The following is a 16,214-nucleotide window of genomic DNA, read 5'->3' as shown; positions in this document are numbered from 1 at the left end:
AATGAAAAACTCAAACCTGCTCCTTTTGCACCTAAATCCCCCATAACATTCCTAAGGTTGCTTTTGTTCATGAATTTCCAAAGGGGGGGGGGGGAGGAATTCACACAGCAGTATTATGAAACAAACAAAAATAAAGAAGGCAGCCTGGAAACAAGGCCTTGGTTGGACAATCCACAAGTACCCACCAGCTAGAGCCTGTGAGGATCTCGGGAGAGTCATCACATTTCAATTACCATCACTAACATTACTTATTATTTGGCCAGCTCAAGTCCCTCAGGAAGGCAGCTTGTGATGATAATGCCCAGCCTCTTCTTGTAAAACAATTCATTAGGCAAAGCAGAACAGCTGGGGCAGCCACGTGCAGGTTCTTAAAGCACCGCCCCCCGGGGACCTCTGGCCCAGATTTCCCTTTTCGTGAGGGACAGCCACCACCCCTCTGACAGCTGCAGCGTCCTCGGGGACACTTCAGGTTTAATCAGTACTTCCTGCGCTGCAGAGGGCCATTTGATTTCTAACATAAACTAATAGCACTCCTGTTTTCAGCAGGTTACAGCAGACATCAGATAAGAGGCTTTAGGGCATTTTTATCTTGTTCTAATGCTCGAGAGTTAATGAGGCAGCAAAAGATATTGTCATAGAGCCTCGGTGTAGCTATATTATCCAATAAACGGACTCTTTCCAAGACAGATTTAATATGGATCGAGGAGGTAAAGAAGGCTGGCTTAATATTGATCTCATTGAGAGGATGAGTCCAGTCACCATAAGTAGAGCAAACCCATGCATATTCTACAGTAGACAAAGTGCTACAAGGAAGGTAAGAAGTCACCTTTAAATATTAAGAGTAAAGTGCTGATTTCTGCCATTTTAAGTAGCATAAACCTAATAACTTACTTGTCATTTTGGACTAAGTTAAAAAAAAACACTTTCCTTTAAAGGAATGTACACATTTCCATATATTTTGCTAAAAAGATTTTTCAAAAATTATCAATAAAATTATAAAAACTGCTGTATATCAATTATATAATACACACTTGTATTAATGTGTATTATATATAAAGTGATTTACAGCTTTTTTATTAGCTATAAAAACTCATTTTTTATGTTAAATGGTGAAGACTGCCTTTAACATTTCAATATCACCAGAGCCTACATAATACAGAGCTTCAGAAATAATTCAATCATTCATACACTGCTGACAGCCTGTTATAATTGAGATCATGTAGAACACAGTGAAAATAAAAATTAACCCTCAGATTCACTAATCCACGATAGTTGAATAAAATATTATTTAAACAATCTTTTTTTATTAGATCTTAGAATCTGTTTTGATAAATACACAGAACTTGGAAAACCAAGTTTTCTCTATTCTATTTAGCAACTTTAGAAGCTTATCATTTCTTGAGCAGTTTGTTCCCTAAAAATTAAAAAGGGCTATGGGCCGGCGCTGTGGTGTAGTGGGTAAAGCTGATGCCTACAGTGCCGGCATCCCATATGGGTGCTGGTTGGAGTCTGGATGCCCCTCTTCTTCTTCTTCTTTTTTTTTTTTTTTTTTTTTTTGACAGGCAGAGTGGACAGTGAGAGAGAGAGACAGAGAGAAAGGTCTTCCTTTGCCGTTGGTTCACCCTCCAATGGCCGCTGCGGTTGGCGCGCTGCGGCCGGCGCACCGCGCTGATCCAATGGCAGGAGCCAGGAGCCAGGTGCTTTTCCTGGTCTCCCCTGCGGGTGCAGGGCCCAAGCACTTGGGCCATCCTCCACTGCACTCCCTGGCCACAGCAGAGAGCTGGCCTGGAAGAGGGGCAACCGGGACAGAATCCGGCGCCCCAACCGGGACTAGAACCCCGTGTGCCGGCGCCACTAGGCGGAGGATTAGCCTAGTGAGCCGCGGCGCCGGCCTGGATGCCCCTCTTCTAACCCAGCTCCCTGTTGATGACTTGGGAAAGCTGTAGAAGATGGCCCAAGTGCTTAGGCCCCTGTACTTGCATGGGAGACCAGGAAGAAGCTCCTGGCTCCTGGCTTCAGATCGAACCAGCTCCAGCCATTGCGGCCATTTGGGGAGTCAGTCAGCAGAAGAAAGACCTTTCTCTCTGTCTCTCCATCTCTCAAATAAATAAATAAATCTTTTTTTTTTCTTTTTTTGACAGGAAGAGTGGACAGTGAGAGAGACAGGGAGAAAGGTCTTCCTTTACCATTGGTTCACCCTCCAATGGCTGCTGTGGCTGGTGCGCTGTGGCCAGCGTACCGCGCTGATCTGAAGCCTGGAGCCAGGTGCTTTTCTTGGTCTCCCATGCGGGTGCATGGCCCAAGCACTTGGGCCATCCTCCCCTGCACTCCCGGGCCACAGCAAAGAGCTGGACTGGAAGAGGGGCAACCGGGACAGAATCCGGCGCCCCGACCGGGACTAGAACCCGGTGTGCCGGCGCCACAGGCGGAGGATTAGCCTATTGAGCCACGGCACCGGCCAAATAAATAAATCTTAAAAACAACAACAACAATAATAAAGTCTGCAAGATCCTTTTACATTGTGCATGCATTCATTCATTTATGAAGAACTAAACAATAAGATTACAAAAAGCTAATCAAAAAATTATCATTATAGCCCACACCACATTTAGTCCACACAGGTACCCTTGAAATCACTAATTCTGTGCTTTCTCAACCTAACCAACATCTCACATCTTTCTAATGACCCCGCTGCTCTTGCATAGGCCCTGTCCCCTGCTGTGGCACAGAATGTTGGCTGCCTATCCCAGCACTTATTTTCCCCCACCTCCTTATTAGCAGAACCCCAATTTTTAGCCAGCAAAACAACAGTCTGGAATGAAAGATTGCATTCTTTTGCAGCTAGGTCAGGCCAGCCCACCACTCTGTGGGGGCTTTCAGGAAGACAGCTTAGGAGGAAGCATCAGCTGTACGGGACACCATTTTTGCTCTTCCCATCTTCTTCTGGCCTGTAAATCTGTGACAGGGAGAGCTCCCAGCATCCACGAACATGGAAGCGACCTACTAAGAAAGTGGAGTGGAAAAATAGAAGCCTTAGAATTGATGACTCTGGGGCTGGCACTATGCATAGTAGGTTGAGCCTCTGCCTGCAGCGCTGGCATCCCATATGGGTGACGGTTCGAGTCCCAGCTGCTCCACTTCTGATACAGCTTGCAGGTGGTGGCCTGGGAAAGCAGTGGAAGAGGGCTCATGTCTTAGGGTCCCTGCACCCACATGAGAGACCCAGAAGAGGTTCCTGGCTCCTGGCTTTGGATCATCACAGTTCTGGCCATGCGGCCATTTGGGGGAATGAACCAGCAGATGGAATACCCCTCTCTCTGTAACTCTTTCCCTCAAATAAATAAAAATAAAAATCCTAAAAAAAAAATTGATGACTCAGTGAGCTGCCCTACCTGCCTCAACCTGTCTACCTCCAGCCTTCCTTTTTGTGGAACCAACAATTCTATCTATACAAAGCCATTTTCTGCTACATGTAGTTGCACGTTATCCTAACCAATAGACGTAATATCCAGTCTTTTACCTGATAACCCTGATAATAATTTAAGTTATTCATATCAAAGGTGCTTTAATGTGGGCAAACATGTGACAACAGATTGAACTGACTTTTTCGACACCCACATACCATATCGTAGTGCCAATTAACCCAGCTCCCTGCTAATGCACCTGAGAAGCAGCAGGTGATGGCGCAAGCACTTGTATCCCTGCCACCGACACCGGAGACCGGGATAGAGTACAGGCTCCTGGATTCCGCCTGGCCCAGCACTGGCTGTTGTGGACATTTGGGGAGTGAATATGCAGATGGAAGATCTCTCTCTCTCCCCCACTCTTTCTCTCCCTCTCTTCTCCTTCATCACTCTTAAATAAATAAACCTTTATCAAAGATTTATAATACCTTAGCAAATAAGACATGTTTTATAATATATACCCCAAGTTCTACCCTAAATTGTATTTTCTAAGTCAGAGGGGCTTAAGATCTTGAAAATATTTTGCCTTTTTCATCTCTCCAGTCTGTTACTATTTCTTATTTATATTTCTCCAAATCTCTCTCAGCTTTTCCCTCCTTTGCATTCACACTGTCCTATCCAGTACAAGCAGTTATTGCACTCTTACAATTGCCACAGCCTCCTAGCCAGGATCTGTGAGCGGCTTTCAGACCAGGCTCTCCATACCTAGCTCTTCCTCACTTCGGTAACCACACTTTCCAGGACTCTAACCAATCCATACTCAAAAACTGCTTCCCAGTCTGAAGTATATCCTGTCTCCATACGTAAATATTAGCCATCGCGTCCATGACTTCTTTACCGCACTTTCCCCTCTGTAGGAACGAGCAGAAGACATGCTCAGAAAGGTGCATGGCGTGAGAAGCACCTGGTGTGAGAAGGGCCGGATCTAGCTGAGCTGAAAGGCCAAGTTACAGATACTTTACCTTTAAAGAACAATGGGAAGCCATGATGAATTTTAGAGTGAAGGGAATGAGGCTAACATGTCAGTTTTTTGTTTCAAAAATATTACTTTGGTTGTAGAATGGAGTTGTTATTGGAGAAAAGATCAATTCTACAGCTAATTTGGTTGGGGAAAAAAAGGAAAACACTAGAAATAAAGAGGCTTGATACTGTAGGCTTGTTGTAGAGGAAGAACATAAAACTCAATATTCTAGAGGAAAATTACAGTCATTTGAGTAAATATAAGTTCACCATGGGAGAAAGCTGGGAGATACTCATTAAAAGAGCCGGTATGCAGAATTTAGTACTAAATGCTTTCCTATCAAGAATGTAAATGGCAGGGCCAGCAATGTGGCATAGGGGTTAAGAACACTGCCTGTGATTCTGGCATCCTATAAAGGTGCCAGTTTGAGTCCCAGTTGCTCTGCTTCCAATCCAGTTCCCTGCTAATGGACTAGGGAAAGCGGCAGGGGATGGTCCAAGTGCTTGGGATCCTGCCACCCATGAGGGAGACCCAGAAGAAGCCGCTGGCTCCTGGCTTCAGTCTGGCCCGGCCCCCGTTATTTGTGGCCAGGAGTGAACCAGCAGATAGAAGATCTCTCTTTCTAACTCTGACTTTCAAATACATTTGGAAAAGAGAAAGAGAGAGAGGGAGGGAGGGAGGGAGGGAGGGAGAGAGAGGGAGAGAGAGAGAGAGAGAGAGAGAGAGAGAAAGAGAGAGAGAGAATGAATATAATGGTATTTACAATGCTTGAACCTTGACTGGATATCAGTTTAAAAAAAAAAAAAAAAAGCTATACAAGGAGCAGGAATTTGGCCTAGCAGTTAAACTCTGCTTGGGAGCTCATGTGCCCTATCAGAGTGCCTAGGTTAGAGTCCTGGTGCAGGTCATGGGAAGCAACAGGTGATAGCTCAACTGACTGGGTCCTAGCAACCCATGAGAGACCTGGATTGAGTTCCTGGCTCCCAGCTTTGGTCTAGTCCAGCTCTGGCTGTTGAAGGCATTTGGGAAGTAAACCAGTATATGAAAGTTTACTCTTGTGTAGTATCTCTCTCTGTTGAAAAAAAAATAAAAAGCTACACAGATGTTTAGTAATAACTGAGGAAGAAGTCTGTGGAATGACATTGGTTATTTCAAAATTATTGTTGGGGTGACTGTTTGGCAGAGGATATTCCACTTGGAACAACCCAGAGTGCTTGGGTTCAAGTCCTGGCTCCACTTCAATTCCAGCTTCCTGTTAATGTACACCCTGGGAGGCAGTAGATGGTGGCTCAAGTATTTAGGTCCCTGACACCCAAGTGGGAGACATGGACTGAGTTCCAGACTCCTGCCTTTGACCTGGCCCAGCCCCTGCCACTGCAGCCATCTGAGGAATCAATCAGTAGATGGGAAGATCTTTGTCGGCCTGTCTCTGCTTGTCTCTGTCTCTGCCCCTCTCTTTGCCTTTAAAATGAAATTAAAATAATTTTCAAAATCACAAGATAAAAATTTTAATTGAATTTTCTTAGATAAGATGGTCATCTTATAATGTAGGAAATCATCCGTATTCTTTGGAGATACAATCAAACGTATTTACAGGTAAAGTGTCATGATTGTTTGAAATTTATTTCCAAATGGTTAAGAAAGGAGAAGACACGCATGCACACACACACACACACACACACACTCACATTCACACAATGGTGGTGGTGGTGGGGCCCATATGTACTTACAATTTTTTCACAATCAACTGCTAGAACGAAATGAAGACCTAATGGCATTTCTTCCTAAGCTGTTGAAGAGGAGCTTCCTTCTGATCTATTTCTGACATTGATATTCATTTACTTTATAATTTGAAATGAAATTTTCTAATCAACAGCTCCAAGGAAATCCGGAATCTTAAAAAGCAAAGCACCACATGAGGATTTTCATGCAGGAATGATCCCTTCCGTAAGCAGTCAACAGATCGATACTGCAGTGCTTCCTTTTAGTTTCAAGCCTGGCTACTCTTGGATTCCATTCTCAATCTGATTAAGGAGGGCAGGAAGAGGCTGCCTGCTCCCTTTCAGTCTGAAGACATGTGACTGAGTCATTCCTCAGCACTGTATTTATTATGAAACCTTTAAGACAAAGTTATCAGTCCCTGCTGGGGAGCCATTTCACAGAGTAGCAGGCACACAAATAAGTACTCAAATAATTTTTTATTGCTTTGTCCTTTTCTAATGACAATTTCCTCCAACACTGTGAGACTGCTGGCTAATTAAAATCCTTGCTTTTACTGAACTTGACAGCTGACAGCAACAGAAGCAGATGCAGACAACCATAAACCATTTTCCTTCCAGTCAGGAGAGAAAAAATGCTTTCTCTGTGAAGCTAGAACACTGTAGTTTCCCTACCTAGCAAACCATTTTCTGGGAGGAGACATTCTTAGTAATAATAAGTTTTCAACCTGAGCAATCAGAAAACTTGTTTTCCTATTGATACCCAGACAGACTTCCCACTCTTCTCTCGACAGATTGAGTAGACACACAGATGAAATTACTTAATTTAGTCCAACCTTTCTGTGTTTATTATCAGACTGCATGAACTTTATAGAAGTCAAAAGAAAATAAATGGATTTCAAGCACTTCCAATATGGGCATGCAGTAAGGAAAACAATTCTTTTAAGTTCACAAAATGAAACAAGGAATTATAGCACCAAGTGAAGAATAACTTGAGAGTTTTTTCTTTTCTTTTTAAAGATTTATTTATTTATTTGAAAGAGAGAGAAGGAGAGGCAGAGAGAGAGAGAGAGAGAGAGATCTTCCATTAACTAGTTCACTCCCCCAGATGGCTGCAACAAATGGCTGGATCTGCGCTGATCCAAAGCCAGGAGCCAGGAGCCTCTTTCAGGTCTCCCATGTGGGCACAGGGGCTCAAGCACTTGGGCCATCTTCTACTGCCTTCCCAGGCCATAGCAGAGAGCTGGATCAGAAGTGGAGAAGCTGGGACTCAAACTGGTGCCCATATGGGATGCCAGCACTGCAGGTGGCAGCTTTACTCACTCGACATGGTGCCAGCCCTGGTTTTTTTCTTTTTTTTGAAAAAAGATTTATTTATTTATTTGAAAGGCAGCGTTATCGAGAGAGGTAGGGACAGAGAGATCTTCCATCCGCTGGTTCACCCCCAAAATGGTCACAATGGCTAGAGATGCACCAATCCAAAACCAATAGCTAGGAGATTTTTCCTGGTCTCCCTCATGGGTGCAGGGGCCCAAGCACTTGGGCCACCTTTTGTTGCTTTCCCTGGCACATTAGCAGGGAGCTGGACTGGAAGTGGAGCAACTAGGACTCAAACCAGGGCCCATATGGGATGCTACCTGCTATGCCACAGTGCTGGCCCCTAACCTGAGGTTTTGTTTGCTTGTTTTTACATTATTGTATATGTTTGCTTACATTGGGATAGTAAGTCATACACTAGAAGTTTTCCAAAACTAGAATTAGGTAACAAAGCAATTTCAAAAGCTTGTACCATAAGGAATACTGTTGTCATGATAGGGGAAAAAACTTTTTTTTTTTAAAAAAAGGGTCCCTGTTCTAAAGGAGGGCAAGAACTTACTGGCAAACATCCTAAGTAGATTATTCCTTTCACCCAAGAGAGTAGTTTACCACTTGTTAAGCAAGAAGAAAGCCTGGGACCGGTGTTGTGATGTCGCAGGTTAATCCATTGCCTGAGATGCTGGCATACCATATGAGCACTGGTTCAAGTTCCAGCTGCTCCAGTTCCATTCCAGCTTTCTGCTAATGTACCTGCTTGCCCAGCCCTGGCTGTTACGTCCATTCGGGGAGTAAACCTGTAGATGGAAGATCTCTCTCTGTAACCCTGTCTTCCAATAAATAAATGAATCTTTTGGAGAGAAAAAAGATGATGACTACTATGTGATAGCAGAGACAAAGAATTAGAATTCCAGATAATTTCAAATCTCATTTTAGCCATAATTTTCTCTAACTACACTTTACCACAGCTTCTGGGAAGGAGCCAAATAATTCTGTATCTCTTTTAATCTTCCCAGTCTCACCTACTAGTAGAAAGATGGCTGTGGTCAAAAAAAAGAATATAAGCAGAAGATAAATGAAAGGCATGGAGAAATCAACTAAATAACTTCATATTACCTGGACTTGTGGGCTGACTGAAGGCTGCATCTTACCCTCTTGCTGTTAAACTGCACTGCCACCTGCTTCCCCTCCACCGTGTAGGAGGTTCGGGGTATGCAAGGACAGTTTTGATTCTTGAGGGATCTTTAGAATATCAAATGTACTAGAAGAAAAGTATTTGTGTTTGTGTTGCCATCAATTTAAAACAGACTTTAGTTTCTTTCAAAATTGCTATAAGAAAACACTAAAGAGATTCTAAAGGGTCTTTAAAAGACAAGAATACTAAGAATTTCTGTCTAAGCCTGCCTTCCTCATAAGTGGTTATAGCCACACCAACTTAAACAGTCAGGAAAGAGCCAATAATAGTTGAAAAACCCAAGTTCAATTATCAACAGTGATAGACAGGAAAGAGAAGTCATGCTAGAGGCCTAAAATAAAGCTAGATTTTTCACATTTTCTATATCAATATAAATTACATTTTTATTGAGGAAATAAACCCTGTCCATCTTTTATTTCCAACACATTTTCCTAGGAGATCATTTGACCTCAAACCAACCAACCGACCAACAAAAGAGCCCAAGGTCCACTATCAATTCCTATCCCACCATCCCTACCTAATCTTCTAGCAAGTTAATGCAAATCAAAGCCAGCACTCCAATGCTGCTGGGAGTGAAGCCTGTTCCTTTCCCAAGAGAGGCCTGTAAAACAGGACAGTCACTGACAGCAGTACAATTACTGACACAGATACAGACTTTATGGACATGTTTATCTCTGCTGTAAATCCACACTCTCTCTCCACTCCGATTCACGAGTCATAAAGAAATTGCAGATAATGAAAAAGTTGGGGAAATTTACAGCATGTCGGAAACCTCAGACAGCCAGAAGAAATTAAAGAGCTGACTAGGGATAAATCACACAGGTACAATTAAAACTTCCCGTATACCTCCTTCATTTCCAAACTGAGGCACAATCCAATGGAGTTGATGAAAAGTTGAGGTCATGACTCCTCAGGCTGCAATCATTTCTTAACTAACTGCATGTTAAAAATTAGCCAATTCTTTGGTCACGTGTAAAGGCTGATTTCTTACTGCTATCTTGATTTCTTCCACTCTACTGGAAGTACCCACAGAGCAATTCTGTCTGCAAACAGGCCAAATTGCAACAAGCAATAAACCGAAAGGTGATGTCCCCTCTCCCACTGCCATCTCTGTAGGTGCAGGACATCTTTTACCATCGCCACTGTGGACTGAGCATTAAAATGAGAAAATGGAGCTACAATGGGTGAATGAAATTGGAGGTTTCTTGTTCCCCAATAAATAACCATTCTGAAGGTTTCATTTGATCTCTTTTCAACATTCCAAAGGAGATTTTTAAAGGTAGGTTATGTCTGATACAGAAAAACAATTACTTCTGGGAACACTTGTTTTTCAATAGTAGGCTGAGTTAACGGCTCATAGTACTACGTAATCATTCTTGTTACGATCAAGAACATCAGAAAAACACCAAAGAAAAGAATTAATGTCTAGTTCTTAAATAAAAACTATTGAAGGCTACAATAAAATGAGTTAATTTTTGGCCCCTTTATTCTTTAAGGCTTTTCATAAAACCCTATAAGAGGAAAAAAGGAAAACTAGCACATGCTACTCTCTTCTACCTTTAATTTATTTAGATGCAACTGGCAGGTACTAAAACATCAATCCAGTCACTTACAAGATCTCTTTAAAAAGCAGAAATGTAAAACATAGATTTTACTAACCAACTTCTACAAAACTGAACCAAACCAAGAGTGTCAACAAAATTACACACAAGTCAATACTAATCTTTGTACATCTCTATAGTATGAAGCTTCAATCAAATTAACTCTTAACATTACTTTGAAATTCTAAGCCCTGTCAAGAAAACTAAGGTTTTTTAGAGATATGGAGGATACAATTGACATGGTTTCGATTTTGTTCCTATTTGACTCCTTGCTGATTTGAAGTCCATTTTACACTTCAGAGAATCCAAATGTCATTTTGATTTTATATATTAAGATTTTATTCTCTATAGAATAAAAATAGTTCTAAGAAAATGCTAGGAGTTTCACCCCAGACAATTACTACCATAAAAAAGTCAGTCAAATCTAGCACAAGGATCTCAATTCTATTTATTCAATAACACCATTCTACTCATGTAGTCTCTGATCTGCTTTTACTTATAATGAAAAGTTCCTTAAGTTCACAAGTATCATAAATGTCAGAATGGTGTCCAGCATCAATAGGAACTGTTAAATAGAGTTTTATTTATAAGACCCAAGAGGCAAATCATACTTTATCAAATATAAAGTATTCCAATGAAGCCAAGAAATATATCCACTATTTATTCTGAACGACAACAATACCCTTAGGTAAAGAATAAGAAGATTTGGAGTCTAGTCCTAGTTTTGCAAAATAGCTAAGGATGTGACTCTGGGCAAATCATTGAGGTCTATGACCCTCAGTAACTTCATTGTTCAAATGGGAATAAAGAATGGTGGTAAGAATTAATTGAAAAGCTGGCACCGTGGCTCACTAGGCTAATCCTCCACTGTGATGCCAGCACCCCGGGTTCTAGTCCCATTTGGGGCGCCGGACTCTGTCCCAGTTGCTCCTCTTCCAGTCCAGCTCTCTGCTGTTACCCGGGAGTGCAGTGGAGGATGGCCCAAGTCCTTGGGCCCTGCACCCCATGGGAGACCAGGAGAAGCACCTGGCTCCTGGCTTCGGATTGGCGCAGCGCACCGGCCCCAACGTGCCAGCCATAGCGGCCACTTGGGGGGTGAACCAACAGAAAAAGGAAGACCTTTCTCTCTGTCTCTCTCTCTTACTAACTGCCTGTCAAAAAATAACAACAAAAAAATAAAAAATAAAGAATTGAGAAAACACATGTAAGAAACATTAACAGTTTCAAAAATGTTACTGCCTTTCTCTCTTGATGATTTCATGATACATGATTCAAATTCCTGAATCATTAACTTTGCAGCTGTCCTTAGGCAAATCATCTAAGATATTCTAACCTCTGTTTTTGCATCTGTAAAATTAGAGGGTTGGGTCTTGATGATCTCCAAGATTCCCTTCCAGCCCTAACATGCTGTGATTACTGGTTCTATCACTAACTTACTAGGTAACCCTGGGAAAACCATTTCATTTCTTCATTTTTAATTGCTATTTTTATTTTTATTTTATTTTAAAGGCAGAGAAACCAAGAGAGACCTCCCATCCATTGGTTTATTCCCTAAATATGTGCAACACATGGGGTTGGGCCAGCCAAGTCTCCCTTGTGGGTTCTGAGCCATTATTCGCTACCTGGGGTACACATTAGCAGGAAGCTGGAATTAGAAGTGGAGCTAAGACTTGGACCCAGGCACTCCAATATAGGATGCAGGAGTCCCAAGCATTGTCTCATTCTCTGCACCACGTGTCTACCCCGCTTCATTTCTTTAGAACTCAAGTTTCTTGTTTTAAACTGGAATCTGAACCAACAAGAGCAAAGACTACAACTGAAAATTCATCAAAGAAAAAACAAGTAGCTAGAAAACATTATTGATGCCAGTGCCATGCACCTGAACCTCCAGAACTGTGAGTTAAATAAACCTCTTTTCATTAACAAGTAGCCTGCCTCAGTTATTTTGTTAGAGTAACAGAAGAGGGACCAATACAATCCCATACCTTAAATCCCATACTTAAATATTAGTCACGCCCCATTTTCCACTCCCTCCAGCATCCAGCAGTCACCAGTCTGCTTCCCATCTCTTGCCTCTATCTACCTTAGATGTTTCACACAATGGAATCATACAATATATGACCTTTTATGTCTGGCTTCCTTCATTTAGCATAATGTTATCAAGATTCATACATAGGCCGGTGCCGCGGCTCACTAGGCTAATCCTCCGCCTAGCAGCGCCGGCACACCGGGTTCTAGTCCCGGTCGGGGCGCCGGATTCTGTCCCGGTTGCCCCTCTTCCAGGCCAGCTCTCTGCTGTGGCCAGGGAGTGCAGTGGAGGATGGCCCAGGTGCTTGGGCCCTGCACCCCATGGGAGACAAGGAAAAGCACCTGGCTCCTGGCTCCTGCCATCGGATCAGCGCGGTGCGCCGGCCGCAGCGCGCCGGCCGCGGCGGCCGTTGGAGGGTGAACCAACGGCAAAGGAAGACCTTTCTCTCTGTCTCTCTCTCTCACTGTCCACTCTGCCTGTCAAAAAAAAAAAAAAAAAAAAATTCATACGTATGGTTGTGTATATCAGTACTTCACTTGTATTGTTGAATTAATATTCCATTGCAGGTATATATCGCATTTTATTTATCCACTGATGGATATCTGTGTTTCCACCTTTTATCTATTATGAACAGTACTAATATGAACATCCATTTACAAGTATTAGTTGGAATACCTGTTTCTGATTCATTTGGGTATACACCTACTAGTAGAATTACTGGGTTATATGCTAATTTTATGTTTAACCTTTTGAAGAACCCACCAACTATTTTCCACATTTTACATTCCCACTAGCAATGTACGCGAGTTCAAATTTCACATCATCCTTACCAACACTGAGTGTTTTCGTTTTTGTTGGGTTTTTAAATTTTTACAACTATCCTAGTGGGTAGTGAAGTAGTATCCTATTATAGTTTTGACTTGCATTTTCCTAATGACTAACGACACTCACCATCTTTTCATGTGAGTGTTGGGCCATTTGTATAACTTTGTTGAAATGTTCATTCAATTCCCTATTCATTTTTAAAATTGGGTGGTCTCTTTGTTGTTGATGAATTCTTTACTGTGGGTACAAGTCTCTTATCAAATATATAATCTACAAAACTTTTCTCCCATTCTATGGGTTGTCTTTTCACTTTCATGAGAATGTTCTTTGATGCACTAAAGTTTCTAATTCTTTAAAAATATTTATTTATTTGTTTACTTGAAAGGTAGAGCATCAAAGAGGGAGGGAGACACAGAGAAAAGAGAGCTTCCATCCACTGGTTCACTCCCCAAATGGCCACAACAGTCAAGACTGGCCAGGCCGAAGGCAGGAGCCAGGAACTCCATCTGGTTTCCCACATGAGTGGCAGGTGCCCAAGTACTTGGACTATCATCCACTGCTTTCCTAGGCACAATAGCAGGGAGCTGGATTGGAAGCAGAGCGCCCAGGGCTCAAACCAGCCCTCCAATATGGGATGCCAGCATTCCAAGCGGTGGCTTAATCTGCTATACCACAACAGGGCCCCCAAAAGTTTCTAATTCAAATGAAGTTTTATTCACCTATATTTTCTTTTGTTGTTCATGCTTTTGTTGTCATATTTAAGAATATATGGCCATGCTCTATCTCTGCCTTTCTCTCTCTTAAGTAAATAAGTAAATATATAGGCTTAAAAAAGGAAAGGGTAGAAGCACTGGGCTTACCAGTTAAGACACTGCTTGGCATGCCCACATGCCATATTAGAATGCCTAGGTTCAAGTCCCATCTCTGCTCCTGATTCCAGCTTCCTGCTAACGCATACTCTGGGATGTAGCAATGATGGCTCAATTGGTTGGGTTCCTGCCACCCACATGAGAGACCTGGATTAGCTTCCCAGCTCTTGCCTTTGACTTGGACCAGCTCTAGCTATTGCAGGCATTTGGGGTATACTCTCTGTTTCTACCTTCCCCTTTCTGCCTTATAAATAAATAAATGACAGAAATTCAAAATACATGTCCAAATTCAAGATCATTAAGATTCATATTACTCAGCATACAGTTAATCCTCACAAGAACCCAGAAAGATTTAGGCATTATTACTACTTCTATTTTGTAAACAAGAAAAATGAAGCTCAGAGAGAGGTAATTTGTCAAGTAAGTAGAAGAGCAGATCTGCTTCTAATGACAAATTTTATCATTCCCAAGCCAGTTTTCCTTCCATATTCCCACCATGACAGCTTGCTTCTCTGATGAGAGCACAGGGGACAGAAGTCTTGGCATTCTTATAGTCGAATCCCAGAAGCAGCAGCACAGTACTTTTACTATTACTACGTCCAACCCAGACTCAAGAGGAGATTTAACCAGAGCAGAAATAGCAGCAGCAGGGTCCTAGGGGACCATCTCAGAGCCTGTCTACTACATCAGGGTTCTGTTTTAGTGTTACATACCCTCCCTGTCATCTTCCCATCCATGGCTTTAGCTAGAACCTACGCACTGATGATGTCTGAAACTGTTATTCTCTGTGTTTGATACCTATATATCTGTCTCCTGGGTATATTCATCTAGATAACCTACAGAGACACTTACAACTGAACTCCTCAACCTTTCTCCTCAAAGATCTTCGTAATATTTACCCATGCCTGAAATCTAAGAACTGTTCTTTTGTTATTTATTCATTTGAGAGGCAGAGAGAGATAGCCAGCCAGACAGAAAGCTTCTATCTGCTCTTTCATTCTCTAAATGCTCACAACAGTCAGGGATGGGCTGGTGCTGGAGTCAGGCACCTGGAAACAATCCAGGTCTCCCTTGGGGTAGCAGAAACCTACTATCACCCAGGATTTGCCCTGGCAGAAAGCTGGAATAAGGAGTCAGAGCTGAGAGCTAAATCCAGGCATTCCAATGTGTCTTAACTGCTAGGCTAACTGTCCACTCCTAAGAATTGTTTTTGATTCTCTATTTTCACTGCTTAGGACCCCCCAGCCCTAACATATTCATTTAGTCATAGGACTTTCCATTCTACCATTCGAATTTATTTTATTTTTTTATTTTTGACAGGCAGAGTTAGACAGTGAGAGAGGGAGAGAGAGCGACAGAGAAAGAATTATAGACAGTGAGAAACAGAGAGAAAGGTCTTCCCTCCATTGGTTCACTCCCCTAATGGCCGCTATGGCCGGCGCTGCGCCGATCCAAAGCCAGGAGTCGGGTGCTTCCTACTGGTCTCCCATGCGGGTGCGGGGGTGCAAGCACTTGGGCCATCCTCCACTGCCTTCCTGGGCCACAGCAGAGAGCTGGACTGGAAGAGGAGCAACCGGGACTAGTACCCGGTGCCCCAACTGGCACTAGAACCCGGGGTGCCGGCGCCGCAGGCAGAGGATTAGCCAGGTGAACCATGGCGCCAGCCTCTATCATTCGAATTTTACAACTCATCCCTTATTCTCCAATTCTACCTCTACTATTTTAGTTCAAGTGCTTATCATTAGTCTGGCGCACTGAAGAGAATCTAATTTGCCCCCTAGATCATTTTCATTCCTTACTATTTCATCTTTGACCATGGTGGCAAAATGATCTTCCTAATAGTGTAAATATAATCACAGTCCTCTTTTTCTTTTTTTTCTTTCTTTTTTTTTTTTTTTTTTTTTTGACAGGCAGAGTGGACAAGGAGAGAGAGACAGAGAGAAAGGTCTTCCTTTGCCGTTGGTTCACCCTCCAATGGCCGCTGCGGCCGGCACGCTGCAGCCGGCGCACTGCGCTGATCCGAAGGCAAGAGCCAGGTACTTCTCCTGGTCTCCCATGGGGTGCAGGGCCCAAGCACTTAGGCCATCCTCCACTGCACTCCCTGGCCACAGCAGAGAGCTGGCCTGGAAGAGGGGCAACCGGGACAGAATCCAGCGCCCGGATCGGGACTAGAACATGGTGTGCCGGCGCCACAAGGCGGAGGATTAGCCTACTGAGCCGCGGCGCCGGCCAATCACA

The 16,214-nt window shown here is 42.9% G+C and overlaps 1 protein-coding gene across 12 annotated transcripts in view; it reads right to left on the bottom strand.

The window, feature by feature from the left end:
- LIN52 (lin-52 DREAM MuvB core complex component) overlaps positions 1 to 16,214 on the bottom strand; it is a 119,123-nt gene that overhangs the window by 59,499 nt on the left and 43,410 nt on the right. Inside the window, exon 6 of one of the 12 annotated variants that reach the window (XM_089322366.1) lies at positions 7,508 to 8,254. The exons of the other annotated variants lie outside the window; for them this stretch is intronic. Within the exon in view, the coding sequence (XP_089178492.1) occupies positions 8,232 to 8,254 (23 nt within the window). The 3' untranslated portion in view covers positions 7,508 to 8,231. Of the gene's footprint in view, positions 1 to 7,507; positions 8,255 to 16,214 lie in introns of those variants that run through there. 12 annotated transcript variants of the gene reach the window in all.

This window comes from Oryctolagus cuniculus, chromosome 20 (genome assembly GCF_051225735.1).
Source record: "Oryctolagus cuniculus isolate XC-2025 breed Fujian yellow rabbit chromosome 20, ASM5122573v1, whole genome shotgun sequence".
Taxonomy (NCBI): domain Eukaryota; kingdom Metazoa; phylum Chordata; class Mammalia; order Lagomorpha; family Leporidae; genus Oryctolagus; species Oryctolagus cuniculus.
The sequence above is the reverse complement of the archived record's forward strand: the minus strand, read 5'-3'. Positions and strand labels throughout refer to the sequence as shown.